The sequence below is a fragment of the Ambystoma mexicanum genome, chromosome 7q (genome assembly GCF_040938575.1).
Source record: "Ambystoma mexicanum isolate Mex_15411 chromosome 7q, UKY_AmexF1_1, whole genome shotgun sequence".
NCBI lineage: Eukaryota > Metazoa > Chordata > Amphibia > Caudata > Ambystomatidae > Ambystoma > Ambystoma mexicanum.
The window spans coordinates 690,665,819-690,690,461 of record NC_090941.1 but is presented as its reverse complement, the minus strand read 5'-3'; the positions used below and the strand labels follow the sequence as shown (position 1 = coordinate 690,690,461).

At 46.6% G+C, this 24,643-nt stretch overlaps 1 protein-coding gene across 2 annotated transcripts in view; it reads right to left on the bottom strand.

The window, feature by feature from the left end:
* The window catches only part of SACS (sacsin molecular chaperone), a 669,847-nt gene that overhangs the window by 339,721 nt on the left and 305,483 nt on the right, over window positions 1–24,643 (bottom strand). The window contains exon 1 of one of the 2 annotated variants that reach the window (XM_069640130.1): window positions 10,934–11,194. The exons of the other annotated variant lie outside the window; for it this stretch is intronic. Coding sequence (XP_069496231.1) covers window positions 10,934–10,935 — 2 coding nt within the window. The 5' untranslated portion in view covers window positions 10,936–11,194. Of the gene's footprint in view, window positions 1–10,933; window positions 11,195–24,643 lie in introns of those variants that run through there. 2 annotated transcript variants of the gene reach the window in all.

The following is a 24,643-nucleotide window of genomic DNA, read 5'->3' as shown; positions in this document are numbered from 1 at the left end:
AAACCACTTTCTTACAGAACCACGTGAGCGCCTGGAGACCATGCCAATGGTAACGCTTTGCGGTATAATGCAACTTAACATATCATAGCAACTTATGCAATCAGGTTTAAGAGAATAACATCAAGTTCATAAATAGGGGATCATTTTGGTTTTCCCTCTACTGTACGTGGAGGGGACCTGTTACATTTCCACTTTGGTGTGCACAGGCCCCATCCGTGGAATTTTCAACATTTGCAAGTCGGAATGCAAAAAAGGGGGTGCCGTAAAATGGTGGCCTACTCGTCTGTATGCCACCCTTTTGCACTCTGAGGTGCAAATGGAGTAAACACTGCCTGCCACGTACGCATGACATGCAGCATTTACAGTGGATTCCTATGGAGTCCATCTGCTTTTAGCTGGTGTGAAATGCAGGTGTACTCCATAGGAATCCACAGCATTTGCTACAGCATGAAAATGGCGGAAAGGAAAGGGGAGGCAGAATTGCAATTTACGATCTGCCCCTCCACTCCACAATACAAATGAATGAAAATGAAGTGCACAGTAAACTGAATGAGTAAAAGTCCTGTGCACTCAATTAATGCTAGCAGCAAAAGGAACTCCAGTGTTTAAATTCCTTTACAGAAGTGACAACCATATTTGCAGCATTAACAAGTGTCCTTGGAATTTCCATGTGTAGTTCAGATGGATCTATGTGATTATTGCGACGGCGGAAAATGGCGACTTTTTTTCAACCCTTTACACCACATATATATGCGGGGGAGACCACCGCAGCACCCCCATATTAATATACTCTAAATCCCCCCACATATATGTGTGGTGTAAGGGGGTTAAAAACAAAAGTCGGCATTTTCGGCCGTTGCAATTTACAGGTCGACATTTTTGTACGATTCCGTTCAGATCAGAGTAGAAGTCCTAGAGAAAGGGCGCAGAGCTCCATATTTTACCGATATTCCACACAAATGGGCTAATTCACACATGTGGCCACTGGAGCAAATCAGGGAGGCCCGTAAGCATCTCAGATTTTCGCCCGCTCCTTGATGCCCTATCAACAAATCCTAAAATGTGTGCAAGTCTGGAGTAATCTTACGCTGTATGAAAAGGGTGGAAAATAACAGGTGCAAATATGAGATTCTCAAGGGCATCGCCTTATTTGGCCTGTGCAAATCTTTGAGAATAAGGTCCAAAGAGTCCAGATCACAGGTGGAAAAGGAGGAGATTAACAGAATCAGCTGGTCTCAGCTGTGCTACTGCTATGCATGGCTCACTTATGTGGCACAGGGCCCCATTTTTGTAATGCTCATAGCTGGAATGCATACTGGGCCCAGGGCCAATGGGCCAGATTCCGGCATGAACTACCGCTGCTGGAGGGCGCAACTGTGTTTCAGAGAGTCTGGCACACACTCAATGCAGCATGTGTTTGCCCACCACACTGCGAAAGTGTGTTGAAGGTGCAATCCTTGATGGGACCCACGAGTGTATGAGGGCTGAGGGCACTCTCTCTACGTCAGGATGAGGTTTGCATCAGTGCAAGTACATAGAGTGTGGCACATAGTACATCTGTCTGTCGGGGCACCCGTGCCACCTTGGCAGCTTACTGCAGAGGGGCCGAGGCCAGACCAGTTGGATTCAGTCTGAGAGAAGAAAAGTGTCACTGGGAAAAAATCAATCCACCTCCCGACAGACCTATATGATATGATATGGTAGTTTATTTATATGCCGCCTATACACAATGTGTTTCAATGCGCTTCATGACAAGGTTGGGAACAAGGGAAAAATACAGACATTCTTACAGGTCATGAACAACAAGAATGTGAAATAACTTCCATACTCGGCCTAGCGACATTTCAGATAATGCAGGAAGGAGAAGGGAACAGACAGGCGACTACCGTACTAGGCCTGATGACATTTCTGGTAGAGCCGGAGAATTAAACAAGTTGAGTGAGAGGGGGTGAGAAGGGGAGAGGAACAAAACAAGTGACTATCGTACTAGGCCTCATGGCATTTCAGATAGAGCTAGAGGAGAAGGGGGGAATAACAAGTAAGAGTGGGGGGAGGAGACAGAACTTTAGATACTATCATACTAGTGCCAGGGACAAATTCTGGTAGAGTAAGTTCAAAGAAAAAAGTAAGGGAGGGGAAGGAGAGAGAAAGAAGGGGGAAGGGAGAGGAGAAGAGAGCAGAGAATAAAACGGTGTGAAGAGCAGAGAAGCAGAGGGGGGTGAATACAGTTGCAGAGGTCAGTAAGACACAAATGTTACAAGGGAACAGACATGAAGGCAAGGATTAGCAATGACTATGGGCACAGCATGGATAAGGGCCAACCTGAGTGCGAAATCCAGGGGAGGTCCAACCATGAAGTTTGTGCAGTACAAGAGTCAATGTGGTCAAAAGTCAAATCCAATCGTTGGCAAAAGTAATTACTGCAGAGCCCTTTGTGAATCAATATAACTTGTGCAATGAATGGGAGTGGTGGGGGGGGGTAGAAGGGAAAGTGGAGGGGGAGGAGGGAAAAGATATCATGGAAAAAAACAGGGGCGGGGGACCAAAAAAGGGGGGGCACACAGCAATGTCAAAGGGAACAGAAGAGGGGAGGGGGGACAAAGCAACATCACATGGGACAAGAGGAGGTGTGGGGGACACCAGCAACATCACGGGGGACAGGGGTGGGGTTGGGGGACACCAGCAACATCAAGGGGGACAAGGGGGTGGGGGACACCAGCAACATCATGGGGGACAGAAAGGGGGGGTTGGGACACACCAGCAACATCACAGGGACAGGGGGTGGTTGGGGGACACCAGCAACATCACGGGGTACAGGGGGGTGGTTGGGGACAACAGCAACATCACAGGGGACAGGGGGGTGGTTGGGGGACACCAGCAACATCACGGGGGATGGGGGACACCAGTAAAATCACAGGGGACAGGGGGGAACACCAGCAACATCACGGAGGACAGGGGGGTGGTTAGGGGACACCAGTAACATCACAAGGGACAAAGGTGGGTTGGAGGACACCAGCAACATCACAGGGGACAGGGGATGGGTAGGGGGACACCAGTACCATCAAGGGGGACAGGGGGGACACCAGCAACATCACAGGGACAGGGGGGTGGTTGGGGGATACCAGGAACATCACGGAGATGGGTTGGTTGGGGGACACCAGCAACATCACGGGGGACAGGGGTTTGTTGGGGGACACCAGCAACATCACGGGGGACAGGGGATGGTTGGGGGACACCAGCAACATCACAGGGGACAAAGGGGGGTGGAGGACACCAGCAACATCACGGGGGACAGGGGGATGAATGGGGGACACCAGCACCATCATGGGGGACGGGGAAACCAGCAACATCACAAGGGACAGGGGGGAGGTTGTGGGTCACCAGCAACATCACGGGGGACAGGGGGCAGAGGGGTGGTAGGAAACCAGCAAAATCACGGGGGATGGGGATGGTTGGTGGACACCAGCAACATCACGGGGGACAGGGAGGTACTAGGGGGACACCAGCAACATCACAGGGGACAGGAGGGTGGTAGGGGGACACCAGCAACATCACAGGGGACAGGGGAGTGGTATAGAGAAATGGAGCATCAGGTTTGAATATGGCATGCTCCAATAGAAGTAAAGAATCCTCCACTAGTCACAGAAAATGATGATGGACTACTCTATTTTTTATTGATTCAGCTGAATTTAATCAACTTTTCAATATACAAAACAGTAAAAACATCAAAACTTTTGACAAAATATTATACAAGAGAGAAAAGGAAAACATCTAAGACTAAGAATTACACAAGGAGAAAAATGTGACCAAATAAATTATGCAAAATATGGACTCAGTTCAAATAAATGTTTTCCTCGTGCACCGTTGAAACTTTTCACTATTTACATTGTAAAGAAAATTCAGATATAATAAAATAATCGAGTTCATTATGGCAACATAGGCAGTTAGTCACTGGACATATAGACAAAAACTATTTAACATTGCACATAAGATTCAATTAAGATAACACAAGATCAGGATCGTTAATAAAAGTAGGAGTAAACAGATGTGATTAGTCACTAACACACTAGTTTCAATGAATTCAAAAAAATGTACAGTTGCTATTTGAATTGAAACATTTTTGGTACACATCAGATAATCCCATCTTTGGACAGTATTTAACATTCCTAAATGGTCACAAAGATAGTTGAAGTACTTTAGGCACTCTTTAATCAACAAGGGACACAACGAGATGAGATGTTCTAGCGTCTCAATCGCCTCAGTGGACAAACAAAAACGGCAAAAGTTTGCTCCCTCTAGAATGAGTCTACTTTTAGGCAATATCTCACGAGTATACCACAAATTAAAACGCAAGCATAGTATACCAGTGCATATATAGGGAGATGGAAATTTGAGCAAATAAGGATCTAGTGTGCCAACGCTTTTATGTTTAAACCTCTGGATGGAGGTATGTTTATAGAGTAAACGTTCATCTCTCGTATTGATCCAATCACTGTGATAAATCAAGGACTTGGCTTTTTCGGGGTTGGTTACCAAAACATTAATGGACACCTCGGCTCTCAGAAGAATAGAAAAAATGCCCTTTACCCAGCCTTTGACAAAATTATGATTTGTTGTAAATATATAATTTGACTCATTGAGGAAGACACAAAACTGCTTTCCAAAATGTTGCTTCAAGCTTGTCTAGTGTCTGCTTGGTATGTACTCACAGGGGGTGTGTGTGGCCCTCTTTTTTTAGTCAGGGGGCCTGAATTACATACAAAAGCCATCATATTGTATCTTTATATGACTAACAATTTGTAGTGCTAATAACTTGTGTATGTAATTCTCCTTGAAAAAGGAGCTGAATATTGGTGACATAGATACAGCAGCCCGTATAGGCTGGTTTTAAAAAATAATTAATTGAAAAGTAAATTGTCACATCTAAGAATGCATATTGGTGTACTCTGTTTTATGCAAAGACCAATGCCATAGTCTTTACTGCGATATCACACTACCGGCAAGTGCCATACAGGTGGGGTAGCCTATGTACTTGTGTTACAAAATAGTGTATGCTTGGACCACACTAATTGAGATTCAAGGCCGTATAGAATACAAGGAGTCGCTTTTTGTTTCCAGTATATTAAAGCAGGTTTCAAGGTAAACTTGCCGTAGCGATGCAAAATGATTTTAGTTTGTGAAATCGCTGTGGATAATTTCTGATTCACAGATCCTAGATGACTTTTAAATGTGACAGTACCCTCGAATATCATGCCGATATAGGTGTAATTTGAAACTAACTATTTAGTTTGATGGTCCAATTAAAATTAAATGCACTAGATTTATTTGCCGAATAAACGATGATTTGTGTTATTTTGGTGTTAATTCTTAACTCATTTTGCTCTATATAGATGTTAAAATTATGGAGCAGTATTTGTAAGCCATTGGGTGTTTGTGAATTGAGAACCAAATCATCGGCATACATAAGAGTTTGTACGGGAATGTTATTTAATTTCGGTGAGTCTGAAGGTACCGCCGCAAAAATGTGTCTAACGTCATGCAGGAAGTAGTTGAAAATAGACAAAGTGAGCAAACAACCCTGTTTGAGACCCCGTTCCGTGGGAATTTATGCAGACAACAGACTCTCAGTGGTTAATCAGATACGAATCGAAGTTTGTGAATGTAAAAAGTAAATCATTTCTAGCAATGTGTGAGGACAGTCATCTCTTTTGAGTTTGGAAAACCGTAAGGATCTGGAGATAGCATCAAAAGCAGTATGCAGGTCAACAAATGCAAAAAATACTGGTTGTTTAGTATTTGGCATTGGGTTTTTATAGCACTGAGGCAGAGCAAGTTTATATTAGAACCCATACCCGCCAAGAATCCAGTATGAAAGGATGGACTACTCTACCATGAGGTGCTCCACGCAATTCACTTCTTTCAACAGTTATTGTAATCATGTATATGACACCTTGGTATGAATATTTACAAATGTTTAAAGTTAAGGTTTTGTAGTGTGAATTCCAATGTGTGTGGCACACAGCTGCATATGACAATCGCCAATAAAAAAACAATCATTCAATACTCTCACTTAGCGTGTAGATATTGTGTTTGTAAATGATGGTAGAGAGGAGTGTGATAGGTCAGGCGTCAGAATATCAAAATCAGTTAATTCTTTATTGTCATAAATACATGATGGTGGGTTGAATTATTTTGCCTTCAATGCTGATGGTGCCAAAGCCCACCTATATAGGAGTGTGTTCATAGCCTAATGATCCAAGTAGAAGCATAGTAACATAACAAAAGCAAAGGGTGCCAGTCCAGCACTGCATATAGAAGGGCAGACTGGCCCTTCTCGCCCTACCTACCGCGTATGTTGCAAATCCACATCTGTCTTTTACACAGTCTAATGAACACACTTTGCATGTAGCTCTTTATAATACTTTGAGAGCCTACTTCCAAGTAAGGAACCACCCTGTCTCACTGTGCGCTAAACTAAAGTCTATCATCAAACTCTTAATAATATCCTTTTACACATCTAGATGCGTTGGGTGTCCTGACCCACGTTTGGACTATTATGCTGCAACATTTGGTGCTGTGGGCTTAGGAAATCCAAGATGGCGGAAGAGCCCACATTTGCGCCAGGATCCAGGAAAACTGCACAGTTTTTGCGCACACCAAAATGGTCGCCTGACCTACCACCCACCAGTGCGAGCGTGATGGACAGGAGTGCCATGAGTGGAATGCGTGCCAAAGGGAAAACAGCAGTGCCTGTTACCTCATAAAGCACTTTGAAATCACCTTTGTTTCTCTGAAATGCAAGCTAAAAATGCCTATTTCAAACATTGCAAGATATTCAAAAATCTCACTGAACACCAGCAGACATTTGGCAGAAGGTAGACTTGTGTGCATACAAAATCTGGAAAGAGAAAGAGCCTAAAATAATGTTCATAATGAAACTGGCTGAGCTGTGGATGTCAGCAGCCTAAGTTAAATTGGACTGAAAGACACTAAAATCTAAATGTTTAAAATAAATGAGTGACCTATTGTTGAGTGTCACATAGTTTGCAACTGTTAAATGTCATCGTTTTGAACTTGGAATCAGCGTTCTAGCTGCATGTGTAAAAATTGTGAGTTTGATTTGGATGAAGAAAAACTGGGAACAAAAGTGACATTTAGCTGAAGCTTGGCTTAAAGAGATTGAATTCTGCCTGACAACTACCCCCGACGGGAGTTGAAACTTGCTCAACAAATGTTCCCAGGCCTGGCCTGCATTCTCCTGCCCTCACCAAAAGGAGATGACACCTCCCTGATTGAATCAGGGGAGGAGCACCTAGGACTGGAGGAAACAGAACAATGAGCCTTCCTTGGCTCAGGCAAATGTTAAATTAGGGGGGAGGGTTCGTAAATGGCTTCCTCTTGAGAGAAACGAGGAGGGGCAGTGCCTCTGTGAGCAACTTGAGTTGGAGGAAGTGGACAAACCAGAAATTCCACCATGTGCTTTGGCAAACCACACCCCTCTGGGCCAAAGCATAATTTTAAAAAGATGGATAATTCATAGTATGGACTTGTCAAAATTATATAATTAATATAATTATTCTTGTGATTTTTCTGTGCACATTTTAAGATGTGTTAGGACTCTGTGGTATGTTCTTGGGGGTAGTAGTGGAAAATAAGGTATTACTCCGAATGTCTGTATGTTAAAAATCTGACACTTTATCATCTGATGCCCATATTGCTTGTGCACATTTGTGTAAAATCTGGAAAAGTTTAGAGGTTGTGTTCTTGATGAAAAGGGCAGAATTATGTCATAGGTGGACCCGACATCTTACAAAGACAGGGATCGGATGGTTTGGTGCTACAGAAAATATGTTAACTGGACATATAATATTAGAAAAATTGTACGTAGATAAATATGTATTTGGATCAAGAATAGATTTGTGTGCAAATTGACCAGGGGTGGATCCTCTGACCCATAAACTACCTCATCAAGATGACACTCAATTTCGTTCCCCCAATCAAGGGAGAGAGGAAAACCTGGGCAATGATAAGTTGTGAGGGGCAGGCTTAGTTATGCCCACGCACACACCCATTTTCAAAAGACAAAAAAAGGAACACTGAAACCCAGGAGGGACATTCACTTTCCAATTTCTTGCGACGCATTTTGCAGGACCAGACAATATCCAGAAGGACCATCTCCAGAACCAGAGACCAGCAGAACCAGAGACCAGACTGCTGTGAAGTGCAGAGCAGAGCTGACCCAGAGAGCTGTGACTTCAGAACCACCCGCCAGGAGTCCAGTCCAAACCTGATCAGAACTTGACGGCCTATTTCAAATTTATAGTGTGAGTACTCAGCTAGAACTGTGCCAGAACCAATCTCTTAGTCTAAAATAATCTGATTCAAAACATTTGAACCTGTCCAGAACTGCATCATAGGAATCGTGTGTTCATGCTGTCATTTCAAAGCTGTAAAAGTGTCATTTTGTCATTCTGAAGTTTACTTTAATTTCGAAAAACTACCTTCACAAATTTGTCCGTATCTTTTGAATCGTAGGTGCTAGGAATGAGATTTAACTTTCATTTGAAAGCTAAGATTCTAATCTTTCCGAACAGCATAAAACCGACTTTCTATTCCTTATAGTTATTCCATAATCGCGTTTGACGCATTCATAAAAATTGCCGCGAATTGACATTTTGCTTCATTTCAACCACGTGTAAAAATATCTGTCTTTTGCTTCTGTTATTGAATTCCGTTTTCAACCTGATAACCATCCCTGAATCATTGATAGTGCTGACATGAACTAATATTAAGTAGCTATCACCTACCCTGAATCTCCTATAGGGAATTAAAATCATTTTTAGCATAATTTCACTTCTTTGCAAACCACATTTAAAGTATTTTGCCTGCGTTTTAAAATCCTCCCTGTGATCTAAGCTTGCTAGGGGGGAACTGAACTACATTTGATTGTATTCCTGAGAACTGTGTGCTCTCCTTTCCATCTTCTATTGCATAGGGGGGGAGTGAATTGCCACCAGGGGAAAAGTGAACATATTATCTCTTTATTATAAAAGTGTAATATATCTATATTGTTTAATTTTTCCAATAAATCTTTTAAATTGCAAAACAAACCTACTTCTTGGCTCAGTGAGGTCAAGGGGATTCAAAGAGAGGGGCGTTATATAAGGGTTTATCATCCAGAGAATAACTTGTCATAAAAATATATAAATAAGGGTTTCATTTAGGCGTCCCAGGCGAGGCACTGACTTAGCGGGATTGCTTGATTGGAGTCACTTGACAGGTGCCAGGAATTTCATTTTCACTATACCATTTTGACCGCTTCATTCCCTTCTGCTGCCAACACAATTCACTTTTATGCATAGCGTATTTTTGTCTATGCCACTCGTTGGCTCAGGATTGACAGTCACAGAATTCACATTCTGGAGTCTGACTTAGAATAAAACATAAAGATATTCTGGGCAAATTAGCCACAAAGCTTCCAGAATTGCCAAATACCACACCCCAACCCCATCCCCACCCCGAGCACCTCGCGCATCAACATTGCACTGTGTCCTAACTTACAATTCTCCAAATCTGCTCTACCTAACAGAACTTCGCCCATGCAATCACAAACCATTCTTCCCCCGCTGAATCCCTCCTTTTCTTTTATTTGCATTTTTAAAGCGCTCACACAGCCCGTGGGCATCGAGGCGCAGTTACAGGAATTCTTTGTTTTTAGTTGCGTATTTATAACGTGCTTAAATACCCAGAGGTTTCTAAGCGTGGACCTAGGTATCGAACCTGTATTGCTTTGTGTCGTCTTGCTTCCAAGGTGAGCACGTTGCCGCTGAGCTATCCTCCCGGGATTGTTATTGCAGCATCTATCTCCCACTTTCCAAAACGATTATCTTCCCCTCACTCTTTTTCTTTCATCCAGCAGAGTAAGGTCTGGATACTGCTGCCCGAGGCATGGTACAACAATCCACGCACTTCCATACTACTACAGTGATGATTTGACGTACTAGCAAAGCGTATTAACATAGCACACAAATTGCTCGGAGGTTGACAAGTTTGGGAGAAGGGCCCGTTGCAATGAAAAGGCCAGTGCAGTATGCATCATGGGCATCATTTTAGGGGGGTACAGGGGCGTTTGTCCACCCCAACTTTCATGGCACACCATTTTGTCCCCATTCATTTGGCTGGGACACCTTTTCTTCAGATGGCATGTCCCCCCATCTTTTTCAGCAAAGCTACTCCACTGAACTTGATAAACCTGAGAGTTCCACTGAAATTAAAATTAGGACCTATGTTAATGTTGGACCAAGGGTCTGCGATATTTATTTACAGTCCTAATTATCTTTAAAATGAAAAGTAGGAGGCCGACATTCAATGGCAATATAACATAGTGCATTCAAAAGTAATTCCTGTGTTTTTTTTGTTTTCCCTGCCTCTGATTCTACAAGTTTACTGTCACATTCCTGGATTTCCACATGAGATTCCCAGTGTAAGAACCGTCACGTTATGCACATAACTCAAACATGCTTTTGTTGTAATATGTGAGAGAGCTGTGAGCATGTGTGTGACATGCTGGGCGGGCGTGGGCGAAGCCGCAGATCACTGCCGGTGGGCGGGCACTGTAGATGGGAGGGGATATTGCACGGTGAGACGCTACAGCGTGACCGCTGGATAAGAAGAGGGCCTTGTGTGAGTGGGCACTGAGTGAGCGGGCACTGCGGGAGGACCGGACATGCGAAACCGGGCGTGCCCGCGCCATCTCTGCTGACAGCCGGGGGAGGGGTAGCGCGACGTGCAGTCCAGGAGGCGGAAAGCGTGTAGACGGAAGCTGCCGGTCTTTGATTTATGGTGGCCGGCTTCATCATGGGACCTGGCTGGGCTCGGGAGTCTGGTGTCCAGCTCCCACCACAGGGACAGCAATCCACCTACGAATACTCACATGTCATAGCCCCCTGCGCGCCTTCTCCTCCCGCCGCAGAGCCGAGGCACCGTCCACCCGCGGGCGCTTCGGAGGAATCGACGTACAGAGAGAGAGAGAGGAAGAAGCGGAAGAGAGAGGGGAGAGAGAGAGCGACACAGAGCAGCGGCAGCCTCGCCGAAACCGCTAGTCTGAGTCAGGCTGCAGAGGGCGGTGTCTGTGCCAGCCTGAGAGGAGAGCGCACGCCGCAGAGCCAACACGCAGCAGCGGCGAGGAGCACGCCATCACCCTGCAGTGAGGGGCCAGCGGACCCCCGCCTCCTCATGCATGGTGAATACTCGCAATGCTGTATGTATGAACTCCTGCGACGTGCAAAATGCTGGCCTGAAACTTTCCACTGAAACGTTTTGCACGGGGGGCCGCTCGGCAGGAGAAAAAAAAATCAACATGTTGCCCCTCAGAATGATCCAAAGGAGGCTCACATGCTCGCCAGTCATCATGGTCTGCTAATGGGGCTGATGAATCTGTAGTAAAACAGCAAATAGAAAACTGTGACTCACTACTCCAGCACGGAATGGCTTTCATGTCGATGTCATCTTGTTATGCGACAGAGTAGTCTACTTGGCTTGTTAGGGGCACTGCAACCAAATTGTTTTGCTAACCTATTGCCTGTATTGAAATGTGGAAGTCAAGCCTTCCGAACACCGATTTTCAACGTATGAAGTAGATTTTGCAAATCAGTAGGGAAAGCTGTTGACATCGAAAATCAGGGCCTGATTCGTGGAATTGTTTTATAATGGTGCAATCCCATAGGAACACGTTCCATGAATCAGGCCTGAGTGTTTTGTCTTGCCCACATTTGGCGTTTTGCTGGCAAGCATTTTAAGGCACCCCCTCTCTTTTCGACACACTCCTATTTTGAGGTTTATTCACATCTGCATAGCTCTCAACCATTTGAGTTTCAAGGGCGGGTGAAATCACCCGATTTTGTTTTTGGCTAGTGAGACGCCCATTGGAATGTATGGGCGAGCAGGAGGCTCAAGCGTGTGAGTTGAGAGCTATGCTTCTGTTTAGATCAACTTCATCACCAAAGGAAAACTCTTACAGACACTGCACGTGCACCCAATTTACACAGACAGCAGTAGCTTTCTTCCACCCACAATCCCACCTTTTTGGTTTTGGCGCTTTGGTGGCGTTAGCCACCTAATCGCTAAAACATTGGTACCGCAAATGTATAAAAGGGGAGTTCAGAAGCAGTGTATGGCGTGGACATGGCAACTTGCAGAGCATGGCAATGAAATGGCCACAGCGCCATCTGGGCCTTCACCCTCTCACTCACGTCTGCTGGCCTGCAGCTGTTGCCAGGGAGCTGTGCACGCTCCGAAGTAGGAGCAAAAGGACTGCACTTAAGTATATGCTAGTTATTATTTTCACTTGTATGCACCAGTTATTTTTTTCAGTTAAACTCCTGTCCACACCGCACAGTGATCTGTTGTCTGCTCTCTGCCAGCAGCGCTCTGGCGCGCATTAGTCCCCCTCCCTTGCCCGCTTTTTGGTGTGCCTGCTCCTCCCTTCCCGCCCACCACCCTGTTGACTGGTCCGAGTGGCCCAATGTTTCTTGCCCCAAGTGTCTAGTGCGCCCCGCAAGCCAGGGTTCGAACACAATATAATATGTATGCAATGCTGCTCTCATGGGGCAGGCTTCTCTCTCACATGTGTTTACTGTCAAGCTTCTCCACCGTAACACACACAAAGCCCCGCCCAACCCATGCTAATTCAACTGGATGTGAAGGACCTACTCTTATGGGATGGGGCACTTCCGCTTTAGATCAATCTTTCCATCTATTCAATGCGGCGAGTGTGTGGGGCGCATTTCACTGCCAGCTTGAGTCGGAGGAGTTGAAAAAAATCCCTTATAGACAATATCATTACGATCTGCTCACCTAGAACCCATTTTACACCTGATATTATAATGCAGCAATAATAGCAGTTTATGCTTCAGCAGTTTCACCACTCCATTCAACCGTAGAACTGCCGCAGTAATGGGATGTGACAAACTATACTGTGTGCACCAATGGGGCTCTGTGCAGACTGTGTGATGCACACAATCGCCAGACACATTTCTGCCAATTTGCCACTCAAGACCACAACTTAAATAGAAAACAAACGCAAAGGAAATTAATTTATAGACAAGGTCACCTGGATATATTTTCAAAAATATAAACTATGGAGTTTGGAATATCCAATGTTCAAGTCGCTTTGACTCTCAATAATGGTGCTTCTAAAAACGCTGAAAAGAGTCCGGACGCTGGATATAGCTTTGTGGGTTAAGCACCTATTTCCAAGAGGTGTTTTCTGGCTGTAGGTTAGAGATTCGAATAGAGGCAATTTAAAAAAAAAAAATAATTTATTGTTTTATTTAACATTTTTATTGCGCGCCAAGCCCTAAGAAAATAATATTAAAATAAGGTAATACGAGGTTACAAGACCACTCCGCTTTATCAATATTCCACGGAAGGGAACCAGAGCCCCCACGCATCATCTCCTTCTTGGACGGCAGATCCTTTATGTTTTATGTTAGAGTTTAAAGTTTTTTTGAGGACGGAATTCTTACTATCAGCCGTGCACTGCAACAGGCACAACATGGAGTAGAGTCAAAGGGCCAAATTTGCAGACCGTTTTCCAATGGGGTTTGCTATTATAAAATGCTTCTTTGAATTATACCCAAAGGGTGTTAATGTTTGAGCCATTAACCCCATGGTTGTGACATTAGCTTCTCAAAGCTTAAATCTCCACCACTTCGCAGAAAGCCTGTTTCATAAATGTTCTACACTGACCCACCCTCTCTCCCCCCCAACATCCGCACTCTCTCTACCCCATCCTGTCTACCCACACCTCCCCTGCCCACCCTAGCCCGCTCTCTCTATCCCTACCCACACTCTGTACCTCCACCCACCCGCCTACCCTTTCTCTACATGAACACCCACCCTACCACCACTCTCTACTCCCACCCACCCTCTCTCTACAGCCACCCACCCAACCTACCTCCGCTCTCCCTAATCCTACACACCCACCCTAACCCCACTCTCTCTACCCCACCTACCCATTCTACCCCCAATCTGCCCCATCCACCAGACCCCTGCTCTCTCTACAACCAACCACCCTACCCCTGCTCTCTCTACCATCTTCTCCCTCTATTCCCACCCACCCTACCCCGTCTATTCCTCCACCCACATCACCCCATCCTACCTCTCACACACTATTTATTGCTTGCCCTATCTCTACCCTAGCCCTGCTCTCTCTACCTCCACCCAAGCTCTCTCTACCTCCTCCCAACCCTGGGTCATACCCCCTCTTTCTACCCCCACCCTCTCTACCACCACCCACCCTACTCCCCACTCTCTCTACCCCCAACTATCTACCCTACCCCCAACTCTCTAACCCCAGTCACCCTACCCCTATTCCCTGCACCCCCACCCTCCCCCTACTCTCTACCCCCACCCTCTCTCGCAAAACCCCACTCTCTACCCCATGCGCTCTACACCCACCCTACTCCTGCTTTCTCTACCCCCACCCACCTACCCCTACCCTCTTTATGAACATCCACCATACCACCGCTCTCTCTACCAACACCGACCCTTCACACGCTCTCTCTACTCGAGCCACATACCCTACTCCTCTCTTTACAGGCACCCACCCAACCCTGCTCTCTCTTAATCAGTTTACCCCCACTCTCTCTACCCCAACCCACCCTACCCTCACCCTTTCTACCCCTACCCTCACCCTCTCTAACCCCACCTCCTCTCTACCCCCAACCTCTCTCACTACCACCATCCACCCGCACTACCTCTATCCCTCCCATCGTACCCCCTCTCTTTACCACCACCCATACTACCCCTCTTTCTCTACTCAACCCTAGCACTTCTCCCTTTACCCCCACCATGCACTGTGCCCCTTCTCTCTGACTCTACCCACCCTACACCCTATATTCCCCCTCCCACCACACACCAATCTACCCCCTCAACTTATTTATCCACATTACTCCCTCTCATTCTACCTCTCTCTCACTTTATTTCTTACCTTCTAACTCTGACCCCTTGTAAAGACTGGAGAGTGGTATCTGTACTTCTGCCCTCTATATGGTAGGGTAAAGGCAAATCATACCCCAGCAAGGCTCTCAATTTGGTAGCAATGGACAAGCAACCAGGCTTAAGCTTTCGGGAGGTGATGCAGGCTGGTTCTTAATTACAGTGTTTCCTCAAAGCCCCCACACAGGAATGTTCATACACTATGTTAGGTGATAACACTGCTTCTTTATATAATATAGGGGTTCAGGAATATATACACATATAAATAATAACACTTTGTACTTGGAATACTTATTCAAAGAATGGTAATTATATACATTCTTTGTTGTACCACACAGTACTTACATCCAGTAATATGTGCACTAACTGCAAGCAGTTGTAAATAGGCAGGTGGATTCTTAAGTGAGGTGTAACAGCATAGAATAGGGAAGAAAGGCAGGTTAGTTGTGAACAGTGGCAGAAACTTTATTTAGTTTAGATAGATAATTCTGAGTGAGGATCCCCCCCCCACCTGTGCAACCTGGAAGGGCAAAGTTAGGAAGTAACTTATGATGTCTTTTACAACCTGTCCAAAAATGTTCAATAACCTTGTGCTTTCTTTATAAAGGTTCTACCACCCCAAAGTACCTGAGAGGTCACATGAGAACAGGAGCCAAGAATAATCTGGGACTACTGGACGACTCCTGAGGCTAGAGTCTCTTCCTCGTCACAGTACCTTTGGCGCCTTTGTAGGTAAGTGGCAGAGTTTTTCGGCTTTACTCGACGATTCCCTCTGAGGATGGACCTCCTTTAGAAGAAGGAGCCACTGGGATACTGAGTCCAAGAATAAAAAGGAACCAAAGTCTTTCTGAAGTGCAGTAGTTTGGCTCTTCACGGTGCTCTCCTTTGGTCGATGATTTCTCCGATTGTAGAAGTCCTGTGAAGATGAAACTTGCTGTGGGCTCCTTAAAGGCTTGGCAGACAAAATTAAGACCCCTGGGACCCTTTGATGACTTCGGGCAGCAACGGTTACAGAGGTCACTTTTGGTGTTCAGTTTCGGAATATTGCAGTTTTCCGACTTTCAGTTCTTTGGTGCTTCAGCTACAACACAGATCTCTGGATGGCTTCTGGCGACCTGGTCTCGACCACTGGAGTGGACCTCAGACCCTCACCAAGTCTGGACCTTCAGGACGTCTTTGTTAGCTTCTGGTGGCGGGAAACCCACTGACGGACCTTCCTTGGCACTCAGCGACTTGGGACTCTGGGGGGGGGGGGAGTGGTCATTGCTGATAGTGAGGATGGCTCTTGAAATGTTCTTAGGCAGTTGGGAACTTTCGCAGCTCCGGGTGTCGAGCAGCACTATGCCAGGGTACCCCCTCTTCTGGGGAGTGGGCAGCAACAGCTTGCAGCGGTCACAAGACGATCCTCTGGATCCTGGGGGACACCAACAGACTTCTCTGATCGAGATGTCTGCCACTCTGCCTCTGGACTTCAAAAACCCCTTCTCCAGATGGCAGGCACACGGGACTGGCTTCCAGTATACTTTGATGAAGAGCAGCAGTTTTTCACAATGGTAGCTCATGTCCTCTCTGGATCAGTCCTTGGGAGTCACGACAGTTTTCGGAATACATTGAAGAAATTGCTGCAGAAGACTTTTCCAGCTGGGCTTCAAGGAATGGCTTCTTCTTGCTTCAGCTTCGACTTCAGCTTCTGAACAAATTCGTAAGTGACAAGTCCCCAGATATATGATATGATATATGGTATTTATAACGTGCCTATATACAAGTGTTTCAAGGCACAGCAAGGCAAAGGAGGAGGTACAGAGGGACGACAGAGACAATGATCTTACTAGGCCACGTGACATTGAGATTGTGCAAGTGCAGGGTAGAGGGCAGTGCAGTACATGGGAACGATAGTAAAATAAATAGAAAAATAAGCAATAAGTAAAAGTGGGACCAGCTGGTGGCAAGTGCAAGGGTAAGTGCAGACATCCGGTGTCAAGTGCTGGTAGGGGGGCTGTAGGGATACAGAAAAACAGTCCCCAAGTGCAGGAGATGCCAGGGAGGCAGTGCAGGGGTGCAACTGGTGGGGGTGGGGACCTGTGCTTGAGATCAGAGGCAAGCCAGGCGACCAGTGCAGTTTCAGCCTGGAGTTCAGTAGGGGAGAGCAGGAGAGAAAGCAGAAGCAAAGAGGAAGGATTTGAGGTACTTCCGGAACATAGATGTTCTCCTCATGTTTGAGGGAGGCTGTTCCAGAGGGAGGCCCCAGCCGAACAAAGAGATCTGCCACCAACTTGTTGCTTGGAGAAGGGACTGACCCTGAGGGAGTTGGAGGCGGATGAGCGAAGACCTTGAGAAGGAAGATATTTATGAAGAGAGAGTTTAAGGTATTCAGGCCCCAGAAGGCCTTGTGGACAATGCAGAGGGTTTTTAACTTAATCCTCGCAGCTACTGGGAGCCAGTGCAGAGATTTCAGTCCTGGAGAGATATGATCCCTGGGCTTGAGGCCAAGGACAAGTCCAGTTGGTCCTGTTATAGATGAATTGCAGAGGGCGGACAGTAGAAGCAGGCAGATTTAGAAAGAGGCTGTTGCAGCAGTCCAGCCTAGAGAGAACCAGAGCTCTAGAGACAGTGAGCTTCTGGGGGAAGAAGAGGAAAGGATGAAAACCTCTGAGGAGGTGCAGTTGGTAGTGTGACTTCTTCAAGACATCAGAGATGTAAGGAGAGAAGGAGAGTGTCGAGTCGAAGATGACCCCAAGGTTTTTAGCTTCACAGGTGGGAGCAGGAAGAGGGCCAAGAGAGGCCGGCCAGAGAGTGACAGGAAAGGAGGAAGCAGGTGTGCCGATGAGGAGAATCTTGGTCTTGCTGGCATTGAGGCGGAGACCATTGGTGGTACACCACTCCTGGGTAGACAGACAGTCGGAGATGAGAGAAGGAGAAGTAGCAGAAGGGAGCCTGAAAATGAGTTGAGTGTCACCCTCATAGCACTGAAAGTTGGGGCAGAGAGGGGCAATGCGGTGGGCAAGAAGTGCCAGGTATTGGTTGAACAGCCAGGGAAAGAGGTTAGACCCCCGGGGAACACCACAAGTAGAGACAGAAATAGACGAGGGGAAGGACTCAAGTTGGACCTGGGAGGGTCGATCATAGAGGAAAGATGTCAGCCAAGCCAGAGCCTGATCGGTGATACCCAGGTTATCATGGAGCCAGTTAAGCAGGATGAAATGGTTCACCGTGTCAAAGGCAGAAGAGAGATCAAGTAAGATGAGGACACGGGTGTTGGAATCGAGGTTGGAGAGCAGGTCTTCACAGATGTTCAGGAGAGCAGTTTCCATGCTTCTGGCAGCTCTGAAGCCAGACTGATGGTTATGGAGACAACCAACAGATTCAGTGTGAAGATTAAGGTGGGAGATGCCCAGCTTTTCCACGAGTTTGCCCAGGAAAGGAGTGATGGAGATAGGGCGATAGTTAGCCGGCCAGGAGGGATCCGCTGTGGGTTTCTTAAGAAGAGAGTGCACAAGGGAATGCTTCAGGGGGGGAAGGGAAGACACCAGTGGTGAAGGAGTGGTTGCAGAAGTCGGCCAGAGAAGGGGCCAAAGTGTCAATGTGGTCTTTGATGGTTTTGGAGGAACAGTGGTGAACCTGTTTTGACGAGACTTTCATAGATCGGACTTGTCTAGAAACCTTGTTTGGGGAGAACACGGGAAAGGCAGAGAAAGAAGGAGTAGAGGTGGCCAAAGAAGGGCCACAGGAAGAGCAGGGAGTAGAGGGAGTGAGGGGGAAGAGAGAGAGGACTGGATGTCCTGAGTTTTAGAAGTGAAATGAGAAGCCAAGGCCGTGCAGAGGGCCTGGGAGGGGACAGGAGAGGTACGGACTGCAGCAGGATTGGCTAGCTGCTTGCAGATTTTAAAGAGTTCGGCCGGAGGATGTTAGATGCTGCAGAAACGCAGACTTGGATGTGGGCTCTCTTCTTGGTGCGGACAGAGAGCAGGCAGCAGGCCATTTTGCCAGAGGATGTGCCAGACACATGCCATTTCCTCTCAGCCACTCTGCAATTGCGTTTAAGGGTGGCGAGGTCTGAGTCGTACCAGGAGTTGCACTTGGCTTTGGGCTTCAAGCGGATCCTCGTGACAGGGGTAACAGCATCGAGAGTATCAGCTATAGCAGAGTGGAGCCTGGAGAGGGCTGTGTCAGCCAAAGGGTGAGGAGCGGGTGAGAAAGTGGCGGCGAAAGCCTCAACTGACACACACTTCATGGGTCGGATAACCGAGAAGGTAGGTGGCGGTGTTGGAATTGGCTTGGCCTGAGGAGTGTAGAGAGTGAGCTGGCAGGAAAGGAGAAAGTGATCACTCCAGGAGAGAGGAGTGGTGAGAGGGATAGAAAGGGGAAGGTCTTTAGAGATCAGCACATCAAGAGTGTGCCCTGCAGAGTGAGTCGGGCCAGAGGGGAGGACAGAGTGTGAGAGAGAGTCAGAGGTCCAGAGGAAGGACAGAAAGCATCCGGGTGGATGTTAAAGTCTCCAAGAAGAAGGAGTTGACTGGTGAAGACCAGGAGGAAAGAGGAGAGGTCCGCCGACTCAGAGAGGAAGAAGGACATCTGACCAGGTGGCAGATAAATGGTAGCCACAGTAAGGGAATGGCTAGGAGAGAGAGAGCCTGCAGACGAGGCATTCGAAAGAGGAATAGGCCTACGTAGGAATGACATAGGCAGGAATCCACTCGGGGAAGGTCAGGGCTACACCCACTCCGGAAAGGTTGTACCTAGGCGCCGAGAGGATCTTGTAACCGTCAGGGAGGAGAGTGTCAAAGCTTGTGACAGAGCTGGCCGTGAACCATGTCTCGGTGAGACCGAGGACATCGAGGTCAAGTTCTTCCAGGAGGCGGCAGATGTCAGAGGAGTGATTGACAGCTGAGCAAGAGTTAAGAGTGGCAATGTGGAAAAGGTTTCTGTCCTTGAAAAACTTCCGGTGAGGAGTACAAATCAGAGGTATGCCCTGCGGAGGTGTAGAAGAAGCCAGAGGGGGCGCGGAGCAGAAGAGGAAGGAGGAGAGGGCAAGGTAGCCAAGGAGGAGACGGCAGGGGGAGGCAAGGAAGCCGTGGGGGAAAGAGTGGGGACCTCAGGGGAAGAAAGGAAATTGATGAGGCACGGGAAGCGTCTATTAAAGAGGAGAAGATTTGCCTGAGGGCCTTGGACCAAAACGGTGCCATTCAGGTAAACATTAATGATCACCTTAGAGGAGTCGAAAGAGGCCAGGAGGGCCTCCCACTGGGTGCCACCATTAATGGAAGAAAAAGAGAGAGGAGAAAGCACAAGGACCATATGAAGAGTTCATAGGTCTGGCTAGGGAACGAAAAAGAGGATGTCGGTGAGGGTTTACCTAGAGGAGGCACTGGTATAGGTGTGACTGATCGGGAGGCCTGGATTTCAAAGTTCTTCCTGCCAGATTTAGTGAGGAGAGCAGGATAGTCGATAGAGAAGCAGTTAGAAAAGATAGGAGAGACAGAGAGCACCATAGAATAGGTAGGGAGAGGAGAGAAATGGAATGGGGGGATGGATGTGGGTAGGGGCGGGGAGCACACTAGTGAAGGACACAGGGAGGGGTGCAAGCAGACTAGACAAGGAGAGACGAGACAATAGTAGAGAATTGAACAGAATGACCAGGGCTCAGGCAGTAGTAGAACAGTTTGCTAGGTGAATGCATTGCTAAGAAGGCAAAAACCAAAGACAGCACTACTTTCACAATGTAGTTTAACAACGGAGACAGCACAAGAGTCCTGTAAACATCTGTTCCCTGTTCACTCTGGCTGAGCCAAGCTCAGGCGGCCAATCACACAGAAGGGCATTCTTACAGACAGGAAGCCAGCCAATCAGGCTCACAGGCATTCGGGCCATTCACTCCACCCAGACACCCATAAGAAAGGATGTGGATTGGGGCAAGTACCCAGCCTTTCAGCACACTACATTACATTCAGTCAGGGCTGTCTCATTCATTGTGTCAGACACACAGAAACCAGACACCCACGACAGAGAATATGTGTAAACTCCCAACTGCATTCAAACAAGTTCCACCCCTAGGGTGTACCCACAGCACACACCACTTGGGAAGGCTCCAGTCAGTCTGACAGGAGGCAGCCCCAGAGCCATATATGGTATTTCCACCCAACAGCCAGTCAGGAGAAAATGGAACAACAGAGACATGTATGGTGTTTCCACCCAACGGCCATTCAGGAGGAAGGGATAGAGTCAGGGCTTCCCAGGACTTTGGGAAACAAGGTAAAAGGCTATAGAAACCAAGAGGCCACAGTGGCCATATTGCCTTTGTGTAGGAATCCATGTATTTCTATGGCAGGGTCTGGGTATCCCAAAAATTGACAGAGCCACAGTCAAGTCAGCATGTAGCTGCCACCAGCCCATACCCTGCTATATGGCCAACACACAGGTGCCCAACAAAATACATAAGGGGTACAAGGGTGTACCCCCAACCATGGATGCCATGAGGTTATCCCATGAGCTGCACTGTCAGAGGTTCAGGCTAGACCTCAGTGACTGAAAACAAGGAAAACACATACACACAAGTGGTAGTACAAGGACTGGAAACCTTGTCCCTCCTATGGCATTTTCAGCATCACATCCATTCTCATTCATATTTCCTCTTGCTCATCATCAATGGCACCCTCTATCAATGGCTTCCTCCCTTGCTCTATTCCCCTTCTAATTCTGCACCCCTTATCAAATCCACGTTTGAAACGTTGCACTCCCCTCCTTGGATCCAGGTGCCTATAAATGCAACATGCAAATAACATCAATAAACGCCAAAACTATTGGCATTGCCAATGCTTGTTTTACTTGCAAGGCCCTAAGCACCAAAAGAGGACACACACTTGACAAAAGCAGGGCTACAGCAAGACCCAATAAAATACATACACTGTCCCCATAAAAATCTCTCAAATGGCAGGTTTATTTATTAATGGTGTGCGTTTTTTGGAAGATATCTTTATTGAGTACAGATAATTCATTCGGATATAGAAAGACAACTGTATGTAAAGCACTGTAGAACTGTCAGACCTGTGTCATCCAAAACGTTCTGTCATGGTTTTAACTTCTATGGTGTTAGTTAGCATATGAATATTAAGTAAATGAGTGTAGACATTTAGAAATCATTTTCACAAATGATATCGCACATATACTCGCGTCTCAACCCGATAATACAACAGAAAAATATCCAGGTGGGGGATAATGCTCTGCAAATCTTGGATAAGGGTGACTCATGCCTCCTCGCCCTCCTTGACCTCTTGGCTGCATTCAACACCGTCGAACACCGCACCCTTCTTTACCTCCTTGCTGACAGGATGGGATTCTCTGGCACTGTCCTGAATTGGTTTACCTCCTACCTCTCAGACAGACGCCAGGCTGTCCAGATGAACTTGTTGCGTTCAAACTGACTCCAGGTCTCATGCAGAGTCCCCCATGCCACCATCCTCTCACCAATCCTTTTTAACCTTTACATGGAGCATGTGGGCACTCTCTGCAAAGATCTCAATATAGCCATCTACCAAAATGCAGATGATACTCAGTTATACATGAGATCAAATAGCGCGCACAACATCATTTGTCTCCGCAATTACCTAGCCACCATCCAGTCCTGGATGTCAACTGCCTACCTCAAACTAATCCCATCCAAGACTGAATTCGTCCTCAAAGGTCTAGGCTTCACCATTGACAGCAAACTGTACTTCCAGAAACACATAGCCATGAAAGCCCAAATAGCCTGGATCAGAATCTCTAACCTTTCATCCCGCAGCAGGACCTTGTAGTCTCACACATTGATGGTGGAAATGCCCTTCTGACAGGGATCCCAGCTGCTCCCTTGGCTCCCCTAAAAGTAGTCCACCACACTGCAGCATGTCTTATTACGGGAGCATGGAAATTTGACCAAATTACCCCCATATTGCGCAAGCTACATTGGCTTCCACTCCAAGCCAGGATACGGTTCATGACAGCATGTATCATCCACAAAGCAGCCACAAGTAGCACACCAACATACCTGGCGGCTAAGCTCCACATATCTGATGGCACACGCTCCTCGTGCATAAATCGGCCAACCGAGTTGAATCAAAGCTCGTCCACAAAGAGAAGATCTGCAAACAAACCTTCTTTGTCATGTACCCACCTTCGAGAACTTGATCCGGGTATCAGCTCAGAATGCCGCCACAATTCTCCAGTTTCGCACATCTCTCACAACATGGCTCATTGAACAACACCTGACCAAGGACTAGTTCCAATGGATGCACATACCAACGCACAGACCTCACAGTACTGCACTAATGTTAAAAGATGCCAGCCCAAATGTGGTCTACCCACACTCGGTACAGCGCTACGCTACTCTCAAGCTAGGTCTGCGCTGTAAACAAAATAATTTAAAAAACCATTGTGAATATTCTTTTTTAAAGGTTGTTTTGCAGACCAATGTGTGGGAAACCTGTCATATGAATGCAACCTGGGAGAATGTCCATATCTTGGGAACCAAAAATCGGAATTAATGAGGTCCCAGTGTCATATGTGAAGGCCATTTATGAGACATAGCCCTCTCCTCACTGAAAAGTCAGACAAAAGTTTGTATTTTGGCATAAAGTCGTGACTTTGGTATCTCTAACTCCAATGTAGAGGTTTGAAAAAGTATCACTGTTTCACTTAGTCCTCCACACTGGCACACATTGCATGATAATTGTGCAGAAGCGAGGAGTCTTGACCTTTTGTGAAAACCACGTGCAAAGAAATGAAGCTGCATTTTCCTACTTTCCAATCAGCGCACTCAGTAAGGAGTGAGATTGACAATACTGGTGTCACAGAGACTTTGTATAAATCTGAAAACTTTGCATAGGGATATGCTTTCTAGAATGTACAGCATTTTCAAGCTCGAAGGAATGTGAAACAAATAATATACTGTTCAATGCTCATGCATTCCTAAAATCTATATTCTTGCAAATAGACACCTATGGCCTACACTTCCTGATCGGTCCTTACTGGTCGGTGGCCCCTGTTCACGTAGTTTTGTTTGGGCTCCCACATTACATTGATTTCTAGACATGCCCATCAGAGGCAGGGAATCCACCCAACCCAGCTCCTCTGATACCCCTGCACCCAACTTGTATCACCTGGGTTACGCCACCTCGGTACAGCGCTCAGTTGCTTCCCAGCTAGGTGCAAGTTTTATAAAGCCCATACACATGTACATACAAACATACTGATAATCAGGACTTGAGACTATGGACACTGAGTATTGAAAGGTAATAGAAAGAGTGGCAGGTTGCATTCAATTCTTGTTGCAGTCCTTTATGAGCACATTGTTACATGTAGCAAGTAATGGGCAGGACAGACAATGGTTACACTACACCTGCATTTGTTTTTCTTTCTCCGGTTCATTTAGAAATAATTTGCATAAAAGACATTGTGCCCACAAGAAGGGTACTTTATGACATTACCATTGCAACACTCATCTTCTCAAAAGGTGTGGGGGGGGAGATTTTCTAGTGCTTGGAAGATTGGGACTGGATGCAGAAGAACACTTTGAAGATGAAGATATAGAAGAACAGATTGAAGATGAATCCTGCAAACATGGAAATAATGGTCATGGCCAAACACGCTGGGACTTGGCCTTTGGATTTAT